This window comes from Mizuhopecten yessoensis, unplaced genomic scaffold, assembly GCF_002113885.1.
Source record: "Mizuhopecten yessoensis strain PY_sf001 unplaced genomic scaffold, ASM211388v2 scaffold2599, whole genome shotgun sequence".
NCBI classification, from domain to species: domain Eukaryota; kingdom Metazoa; phylum Mollusca; class Bivalvia; order Pectinida; family Pectinidae; genus Mizuhopecten; species Mizuhopecten yessoensis.
Genome location: NW_018404626.1, coordinates 18,178 through 29,020, shown reverse-complemented (window position 1 = coordinate 29,020; position 10,843 = coordinate 18,178). Strand labels below are relative to the sequence as shown.

Sequence of the window (10,843 nt, the reverse complement as noted above, 5' to 3'; positions counted from 1 at the left end):
AATATGTATTTATCTTCCATTCTGAAATTTACAGAGTTATTTCCCTTTGTAATACTATTATTATTGGACCTTGTGAACACGATAACTTGAATAAATGTTAACCGAGTTTGATGAAACTTTGTATGCAGCAATATATCAAAACGATCTTGGACGGGTTCGAAAATGGGAATTATTCGACATTAACTTACAGAGTTATTGCTCTTTGTAATATTATTATTATTTGACCTTGTGAACACGATAACTTCAGTAAATGTTAACCGAGTTTGATGAAACTTTGTTTGCAGCCATATGTCAATAAGATCTCGGACGAGTTCGAAAATCAGAATTATTGGACGGTAACTTACAGAGTTATTGCCCTTTGTAATAGTATTATTATTGGACCTTGTGAACATGATAACTTAAGTAATTATCAACTAAGTTTGATGAAACTTTGTATGCGGCCTTATATCAATAAGATCTCGGATGATTTGGAAAATGGTTATTATTCGACAGTAACTTACAGAGTAATTGCCCTTTATAATAATATTATTATTGGACCTTGTGAACATCATAACTTAAGTAATTATCAACCAAGTTTGATGAAACTTTGTATGCAGCCTTATATCAATAAGGTCTCGGATGATTTGGAAAATGGGAATTATTCGACTGTGACTTACAGAGGTATTGCCCTTTGTAATAATATTATTACACTATTTTGTATTGGACCTTGTTCGTGTTCACGATAACTTGAGTAAATATCAACCAAGTTTGATGAAACTCTGTATGTGGCTTTATATCAAAAAGATCTCGGACGAGTTCGAAAATGGGAATAATTCGACGGTAACTTCCAGAGTTATTGCCCTTTATAATAATATTTTTATTGGACCTTGTATATACGATAACTTGAATAAATGTTGACGGAGTTCAATGAAACTTTGTCCGGTAATTATTTGACGGTAACCTGCAGAGTTATTGCCCTTTGTCGTTATATTATTATTTGTCCCTGTGATGTTGATTGACATTACACAAGAATAGATGTAAATTCATGTGGTACACCTTTTTTTTCATTCATGACGCATTTTTGCTACAAACAAGGTGCTATTAAAATTGTGTGCCTTATTTAATAAAATCATTGATTTACGCTTTCACTTGTTTCTTTTAACCAAGGACAGAAGACATACAGTTACCAAGTTTGTTCAAAACAGCCCCCTTGGGTCAAAATTGAAGTCACACCCATTTATTTCAGTTATCGTGTTCACAGGGTCCAACAATAATAGAATTACCAAGGGGAATAACTATGTAAGTTATGGTCAAATTGGTCCGGTATTCAAACTCATCCAAGATCTCATTAATACAAAGATGCATACAAAGTTTCATCAAGATCGGTTTATATTTACTGAAGTTATTGTGTTCACAAGGACAAATTAATGGACGATGCAGCAACGTCACTCAGACCGACGAAAAGTATGAATTGGCCCCTGGATGACAGTCCTAATTTGAATCGGATGTCAGGTGACCGTTAAGGCCCATGGGCCTCTTGTTCATTTAAATATCAGAAGTGTTCGGAATAAAATAGAATAAGTAGAAAACTTTGCAAGTGAGTATGATGTAATTTGTCTTACTGAAACACATCTTGATGCTACAGTCCCTACAAGTGAATTGCTTATTGATGGGTTTCACTCCCCTTTTAGACCTGACAGAAATGTTGCATGTTGGTATATTAGTATACACTAATGATGCATTAAAAGTTGAAAGGCGGACTGATTATGAAATTCCTGACTTTGAATTTATGTGGATACAAGTACTTCTTCCTGATGAAAAGAAAATTATAATAGAAACAGCCTATCTCTCTATTAATCACGATACCAATCGAGTTTGGGATATTCTTTGTGTTTCTCTAAACAACGCCATACACCTATCATTATCAAGAAATGTTATTTTGTTAGGAGATTTAAATGTAGATTTGCTAACAATGTCTCAGGGCCATATATTTGCAGACATTATTGATACTTTTAATTTAAATAATGTTATAAATGAACCTACAAGGATAGGTATTACTAGTACTAGTTTGCTGGATCCAATTTTATTATCAGATTCTCTTACTTGTATAGACTCTTCAGTTATAGAAACTGTTACCCACTGTTGTAAGAGGCAAATTGTATTGGAACCCCCTGTGGAAATGTGCATTTACCTTTGTGCCCTTTACTTGGGGCGGCAAAAACGACCAAACTATATCTACTGCGTCCATTTCAACATTTGAGATGTTTAGATTTTCATTCAACATTTATTTGTTTTCTTGTGGCCTGGTTTGGCAATTATTCGACTATTTAAACCTTTACGTTACGTGGATGATTAAGATATTGAATATGGATACAAAAATGTGAGATTCTTGTTGACAATCAAGTTATGGTAGAAAACGAAAATGCACATGTTAAATTCTTATAAGAGGATTTAAAGAATATCTGTCTTGTCTATTTACAGTCTTGAGTTTGTTAAGTATTGATAAGATATCTTTATCAGGTCGACCTGCTATGTCACACACGTAAACTCATTGTAGTACAAACATGCTGATAACAGCACTACATTGCGTACATGCCGTACCATTCATTATGAGGTATAGCAACGTTCATCAATTCATCTGTGTTTACATAACATATCGTTTATACATATAACAACTTTAAAATATCTCAAATCTTTTCTACCACAATTTAAGATTTATTTCTGTCCATCGTGAGTTTACTGATAACATGCCACCTAGTTGACACATGTAATTGTAAAACTCGACATAGACAGGAGTTCTGGACACAACGTACGTAGTCGTCGGTAATGAGGACAGTCATCAAACTACGTCATCGGAAGAAGTTAGCTGTGATCCTGATGTTGTCAGTCATTGGATTATGTAAGTAAACCTTCATTATAAATAAGAATGTCTTCGCTGTACAATCCTGATGCAATGATTTCAGTTAGAGAGTGCCGTATCACATGAGGTGTAAAGGACTGTGTTATGTGTCGTGTCTACTTAGTTGCTAATATTTGATTTCAGCTTTATAGGCTATTGGAGGTTCCTGTTGCGCAATGTACTGATATTACCACATATAGAACAAATATACCACCTGGACATAACAATGATTTTCTGTGGCATGTACACGTGAATGGATTTAGAAGTTACATTTTGCCAATAAAATAACCGTACTGTGCACGTTATGCAGTTTTCTATCTCTTTCAACAGTAGCTAAGACCAGTTTGGATTATAGCCTCTTTGACCCGTAGTATCAAATTTTAACGGTGCACTCGCCTATGTGTGTCCTATATGTATCCACTTCAAGTTGACACATTCCGATTATACATATTGAAAGTGCAACAAGTCATATTGTCAGGGACCAGAAGGAGGTTATGTAAATGTATTGTTTTATTGGGCTTTAAAGTCCTTTTACATTTAACCCTTTCACCCCTATGTAACATTAGTAGACTCTATCATGTATTGATCTGGATGAGTTTACTATGGTCTACAGTGGTGAAAGGGGTTACGCCATAGGAGGACTGTAGCACTAGAAGACATCACTGAACAGAGAGAGAGAGAGAGAGAGAGACTTTTATTTCCTAGCGCCTTGCTTGCCAACACCTCACTTTTGGCATTAATGTTGAGCGTTCGCTCAGGTGAGGAAAGCAAAGGGTTCTATCTCCAGTCCGGGACACACCAAATTCCTTAACAATGGTAGTTGTTATTCCGTTCTTAACGTTCAGCATTAAGGGGAATGGCAACAACTGGTTCACCCGTGTCAGTATAATGTGACGGGGTGGAACGCTGTACTGGGTGCCTTCGGCATGGTATTTCAGTGAAATAGCACTATCCGCGCTATCACAAGGAGGCAAGCACATTATTCTTACTTCGACAGCCTGACAGTATTCTTACTTGGACTGCCTGACAGTATTCTTACTTGGACTGCCTGGTATTATTCTTTCTTCGACAGCCTGTCAGTATTCTTACTTGGACTGCATGACAGTATTCTTACTTGGACTGCCTGACATTATTCTTTCTTCGACAGCCTGACAGTATTCTTACTTGGACTGCCTGACATTATTCTTACTTCGACAGCCTGACAGTATTCTTACTTGGATTGCCTGACAGTATTCTTACTTGGACTGCCTGATATTATTCTTTCTTCGACAGCCTGACAGTATTCTTACTTGGACTGCCTGACATTATTCTTACTTTGACTGCCTGATATTATTCTCTCTTCGACAGCCTGACAGTATTCTTACTTGGACTGCCTGACATTATTCTTACTTCGACAGCCTGACAGTATTCTTACTTGGACTGCCTGACAGTATTCTTACTTGGACTGCCTGATATTATTCCTACTTTGACTGCGCATGCCTGACATAAATTCTTTATGCCACGTTTCTAAATGCTGTCATTTCCAACAATGTCTTGTTGGTCTTGAGCCACTGTTTCTTTGTGGTCAGATGATTTGCAACATTTATTTTGACAATTATTAAATTTGTAAACAAATTTTCATTTTTGAATATTATGAGTGACTTTTTACATACAGTTAGAATTACGCCCAAGTATCCACTTTTTGTGGCGCGAACGCAGGACGCACGCTTGGATAATATCACTACGCCAGCCTTGTCAACAAACACATGTGTGTATGTTATTCAAATCAGGTCACACTCTAACTGTTTCTTACTGAGATTGTGGTAGAAACAGATCACACGACTCGTGGTTGTTGAGTATAGTATTTATTTCACTTTCGTTAGTTAATTTTCAAAAGTTACAGAAAAACACTCGCTAAAGCTCGTGTCTTTTGTAACTTTTGAAAATCAACTAACGAGAGTGGAATAAATAACATATTCAACAAGCACTCGTTGTGTAACCTCTGTTTATCTGGCGGATGTCGTTGATGAAGCTAAAGACACTTGTCATTCCAGGACATCTAGTCCTATTCTCATTGTGCTCCTAAGTTTCGTCCTTGTTTCGTCGATTTTAGAGTTCGAAGCACGGTTTTTGTTTACACTTTAGATGTGATTTTGTTATGTGTGTGTGCGTTTTTGTTTGTTTGTGCTTTTCTTATTCAAAATAATGCAACGAAGGTTAAGCACTTGAACCAAAAGGCAATTTAGAGAGGTTTACATGTATAATATGCTTACAGATATTTTAAAAATTAAACACAAATATACAACCTTTCACATTTCTTGTAATCATAATTTTTAAAAACTGTAATCTTTGGATATACTATGTAATTGGTTTATTAAACTAAGTTATGGAGTTATAATTTTATTCGCATTTATACAATATTATTTAACTATTATGAAAACGGTATTTTTGTGATATGTAGGGATACTTTATCCCAGACGTTCTACATTAATTTCTGTGAAAGCGGAGAGGGACAGTGATAGGACAGTGGAAATGGTGCACAGATCTTCTAAAGATGACGTAACAGAACGTTTCCATGGCGACAAACGTACGTATAACAGAAATACTGAAATATGCAATGTAAGTGGATTCTATCTCGTACGGACAGAGAAACATCAGTATATATTATACAAAAGTGGTAGGAACTTAGGGTAAAAGTGGTGTTGGTTTTACGGAAAATTATTTTGAGGAATGCTTTTAAATGCATAGTAGATGATGTCGTCAACTGACGCGAGTAGAATTTTTTTTGAAATAGAAAACCCCCCACAACACTACCAAATGATAATGTTGATTAACTAGCCCTTCTCAACATCTTAAGAAGCTCAATACTGACAACCATTGATAAATTGGTAGGTCGTATCAATTAGTATAAATAGACGATATTAATGTTTACATTTTGTTTTGCACATACATGCGAGCCATATTATTTTAGCAGTATATTGCTGCAACAGAAATGGTTTAAAATGCAGTTACATAAAACAATGTGTTACAATTTTGTTTAGAGAGCAAATTTACAAATGTGACAAAGATCTTGATCCTGACTTACATGAGAAGTGGTTCGTCCTTCGTGGCTGAGTCATTACAACAGGGATATAATGATACTTTCTACAGCTTCGAACCGTTTTGGGAAATATACAAAAAGGGGTATATTACACCCGAACGGGTATGTCATAGAGACAATAGATGTAGGTAAGTAACAAGTACAAACATCATTATCGCTTTACAAATTAGTCTAATCACATACATTTGAGTGTTGCCATTAGAAAGAAACAAAAACGAATTAATATAAAAAAAAACTATTGAAAGATAGTGACCAAAAACATGTTCCTGTCGTCTCATTGAATCATTTAATTGTTACTCCTTACCATTTTGTGTTATCCGGCACATCATTTGTATTAGATTATATCGAAGTCACTATGGTTACATATTCGATCGAACGAGGAGTGTTAAGAATTGCCGACGAATCCCGATTGATGGATGAATAAACCATGGTTGTGATAATTGACCAGTCATTGAAGTTTATGTTTTATTTTATCCTTCTGTCGCACGTGATGTCACAAATGCGATTTTACTTTGCAAGGCCATATTGCAACGTGTGTGATATCAAAAGTTCTTTAATTGTTGTAATTTGAACAATGTAAATAAATTGATCCTTATATAGAATTATATAATGCATATTTTGGTGTTTTTACTAAAAACTAGAATTAACAAGCCAAATCGTGGGATTTACATTCTATCTGTTGTTTATTATACATGTAGTGGTTTGATGAGTCAAAGGCAGAAATAACTGTTTGGTTTGCTTCTAAAATTGTAAAAAAAAAATCGAATACTAAATATGTATGAATTTGGGATGCTACATTGTAGTAAACTTAACAATAGGCTAGTTTAACTGTTTTAGGCGAGTTATTGCACGAAAACCAATTAATCAAAATAAGAAATGGGTTGCCAATTTAACACAAAGTTTACGAAAAAAATGTGTAAATATATAAACTACGTTGCAATCACACTTTGCTTGACATTTGCCAATATGTGTGTGCACACCGAACTCAAACCATATTTAGCAAAGGTATTACACGGATACCAATTAACCAACCAGGTGTGTGTGGAGCCACGTTAAATTAACAAGCATTCAACCTCCAATTTGTTTTCAGAAAGCGGGAATAACAAAAGAATTGGACGATATCAATAAATCATATCTAGGTACTTCTAGCATCACTTTGTATAAGGGCCAATGACAATACAACAATTCAAAGTTTTTTTTGTGATGAGATTTCATATCAATATTAACCAAAACATCCTAATATTTATGCTTGACAGTAATGATTGAGGGTAACCTTTTATATAGCACAATAAAAACTTACCAAATGGTTTAAAAGCACATGAACGTAATGTAGTGTATATACGTATTCGTGTTTTCTGTTTCAGTATGTTTACCAATGAGCTCCAGCCGCCGGAGGTTGCAATTTCAATTCTCAAAGATATATTTGAATGCAAACTAGACTCACTACCCGAGGAAGTGCTTCACTCATTTTCAAAATTTGAGCAGCTTGCAGATCATAGAAGACTTGAGAAATGTTTTCCTGTGCTTAAGAAACATCGTTACGGGAAAATAAAACAGAAAACTGTTGACCGCATGTCCAAGACCAGATCAAAATGCACGGCATACCTTGAGCGCAAGTGTCGTTTGTCTAAACAACGCGTTGTAAAGTCCATACGGATATCACTCCAGCTAACAAAGGCTATATTAGAAAAGATAAAACATTTAAAGGTTATTCATTTGATACGTGATCCCAGGGCGATTTTACAGTCCCGTCGAAGCATAGGAGAATTTATGCAAGAGAGTTTTATTCCAAATGTTAAACAACTATGTCACAGAATGTCTCGTGACATTGACGAGGTACGTGCGTTACAAGATGTGTACCCAGGGCGGATTTACCCACTAAGATACGAGTGTCTGGCTGAAAGACCTGATACAGTTCTACGTAAAATATACAGTGACTTGTCACTACCGTTTAACCCGAAAACAGAAGACTGGATTAATTCATACGCAAAAGGAATTACTCATTCGGTGATGAATCACACAAATAACATTAATGACGTCACCGAAAATTTGTCAACAACAACTAATAGTAACACAGACAAGGTGGAACATAACCTGACAATTTCGGAGGAAATAACGTCAAATGGTATCAGAACAGGTTACAACGTTTTCAAAACAAATTCTACGGTTATCTCTGGCGGCTGGCGTCTGAAGATACCCTATAATGACGTTATATTGATCGATAAACTATGTAGTGAAACATACGAAAGGATAGGTGTGCGCTCGTTTAAATCACAGTTAGAGCTGATGGATTTAAGTTATAGTGATCGATATAACAAATCCTACACTGACAGGTATTGTTCGTAGTTTATTTTATGTGGGTGTTGTTTATACAAATATTTATCCCATGTGGATGTTGTGATGTATTCAATTTAGTTCACTTTAATTCAAGTTCTGTACTACGTTTTCAAGCACTGTCCAAATAACAATGTGTACAAGTATCATTATACAAACTGTAATTAACACTTCTTAATGTTACAGTTGTGTGACCGCACAACGCACCAAAAATAGCGTGCGCACATCATGCATACATCGTGCACACACCGTCCACACAAGGTGCACACAACTGTGCGATTTTTTTAAACAATCGTTCGCCCTTTTGTGAGCTTCTCTCCGCACACATGTGCGATTTGGTACAATTGGTTGATCAATATTACGGAATGAAAAAGGTCCGGAAGGCCCTCATGCAATACGGTACACTGTATATATCAATTTCTCATTAATTAACAGTCAGATACAAGTTCAGGCTTGCAGTGTCAGTACTGAGCGATCAATCCTCCGCTTAAACACAAAATAGATAAACTTGCATACATTTTTCAATAAATCTTCATGTTTGTACAGAGTATTTACTCATGAATAAATTGATTATGCTACACAGAGTGTGATATATAAACCTGTGATACGTACATGTACATGTTATGCCTTACTCAGGACAGACATCTTTCGACATACAACTTTCTATCATGGAAATATATTCGTCAATATTTATTTGTTTTTCACTTGTTTTGTGGTTTTGACAGATAAATAAGGAAAAAAATGAGATTAATGAATAGCACAAAATAGGAAGACCGTGATTATTATTACGCTATACCTAACTCATATTATCAACAGAGGTTTAAAAATAAATAAATAATTGATAATTACCCCAGTAACCTTCTCTGACAATATCTAAAACCCTTGTCTAAAATTAGCCCTTTACAAAATCGTTTTTGGGAACATCTGAACAATGTTCCTGTACTACTGATAGTAGGATAAGAGTTGGAAATTTGGAAATATCTCGAACATTAACAATATAAATCTTACAATATGGATCTCGCAAATCATCCCCCATTTTATGAGGACTAGAACATGATTGTTATCCATCCATTGTGCTGAGCACCAATGCTCTAACATAGAGATATCATTAGCTACTGGATCATATATGATATTGACCCTGATTTTTTGAAATTAGCTTACAAAACATGTTTACACTATACCTTATTCATACATGTATTATCAACATAAGTATCCAATAATCTGTATTTTCCTCCGATTCTTTAAAGTTTACACGAGTTATCCCGCTTTATAACGAAATAGAGAAGATATGTTCTACCAACACCATCCAAATATATTTTGAAAAACAATTTTATAATACACTAATATATCTTCTATCCCAGTACCAATTAGTAGCAATTATTACGGAGAGCACAGTCTGTCTGTACGGCTTGTCATATTGGTCAAACCCGTGTCAAACGTACGTAGTAAATGTTACGGAGAGCACAGTCTGTCTGTACAGTCTGTCATATTTGTCAAACCTATGTCAAACGTTTGTAGTAAATGTTAACAAATGGTATAGTGATATTAATAATAGCAATGCAGTACATGTACAAGCAGTGTCCATTGACTTAATTGGAGTCTTTATAAACATTATTGGTATTATGGATGATTTCATTATAGGTTTTAAATCAGGGTCGTGGATGTTGCATATAACTTGCAGCTTATTACAAACCCTACCAAGGTAACTGATGCTTCTAGCACAATTAATGATGACCATTACTGTATACCAAATATTGCTTGAAGCGATCACTACCATGTACACTGTATGCTAATCTGTATGCACTTATTCTTCCAAATAAAAAAAATCTACAATTATACAAATCAGTGCCCTATAAATATTTTTAAAAAATCCGGAAAAATGATTTTATTCAAGAATCTTCATCAAGCGATCTTGGTATCATCTTATTACCCAGAGAATGATCGAAATATCTACACTAAATCGGACACCGTCTTTCTGGATAGGATAAATGTATTCATGTACCGTTCACAACTGACTGAAACAAGAGCCAGCACCTTTGCGAAAAATTAAGTAGAATGGAAATATTTTAATCTTAAAAACAGAAAGAAACTTATTTAAGAATAATATTATTGATAATTAACCCTGAAATCTTTCCTGGAAATGTCTAAATCCTTTGTCGAAAACTAGTCCTTAAATCATTTTCCTGAAAAACATCTAAACAAAGCATTTAATGAGATTTGGTTAAGATACTTAAAACTACAGTTTTGGTAAGATAATTGTATGGTTCTAATTTATATTTAGCAAAACAAATAATGACATATTTAAGCCGATATACAACAAGGTCACAGTGACCTACTTATCAACCCTGTGCTTCTTTGTTTTGCCATTTTTATTATTTGCAGCTCTACTGATACACAATACATCACAATTATAAAGAAACTTTCAAAAGATAACATGCAGTTTTGTCAAAAAGAGACCATTTGTGATTTTGGTCCCTCATCTTCAATGAATTTTTTTCAGAAACCTTCCATGGTGAAAGGTCAACTAAAATTGTGAATTATATGGTCCCCAG

General features: G+C 34.8%; 1 protein-coding gene across 1 annotated transcript; it reads left to right on the top strand.

Annotated features, from left to right (window-relative positions):
* Positions 1–2,561: 2,561 nt before the first annotated feature.
* Positions 2,562–8,955, top strand: LOC110446166 (carbohydrate sulfotransferase 5-like). Its single transcript, XM_021491175.1, has 4 exons — positions 2,562–2,878; positions 5,319–5,444; positions 5,899–6,085; positions 7,322–8,955. The coding sequence occupies exons 1-4, from the start codon at positions 2,806–2,808 to the stop codon at positions 8,301–8,303; spliced, it is 1,368 nt and encodes a 455-aa protein (XP_021346850.1). The 5' UTR covers positions 2,562–2,805; the 3' UTR covers positions 8,304–8,955.
* Positions 8,956–10,843: the final 1,888 nt, after the last annotated feature.

Coding starts and splice junctions, on each gene's coding strand:
- LOC110446166 (XM_021491175.1), top strand. CDS start 2,806: ATGAGGACAGTCATCAAACTACGTCATCGGAAGAAGTTAGCTGTGATC. Junction 2,879..5,318: donor GTTGTCAGTCATTGGATTAT/GTAAGTAAACCT, acceptor TGTGATATGTAG/GGATACTTTATCCCAGACGT. Junction 5,445..5,898: donor ACGTTTCCATGGCGACAAAC/GTACGTATAACA, acceptor AATTTTGTTTAG/AGAGCAAATTTACAAATGTG.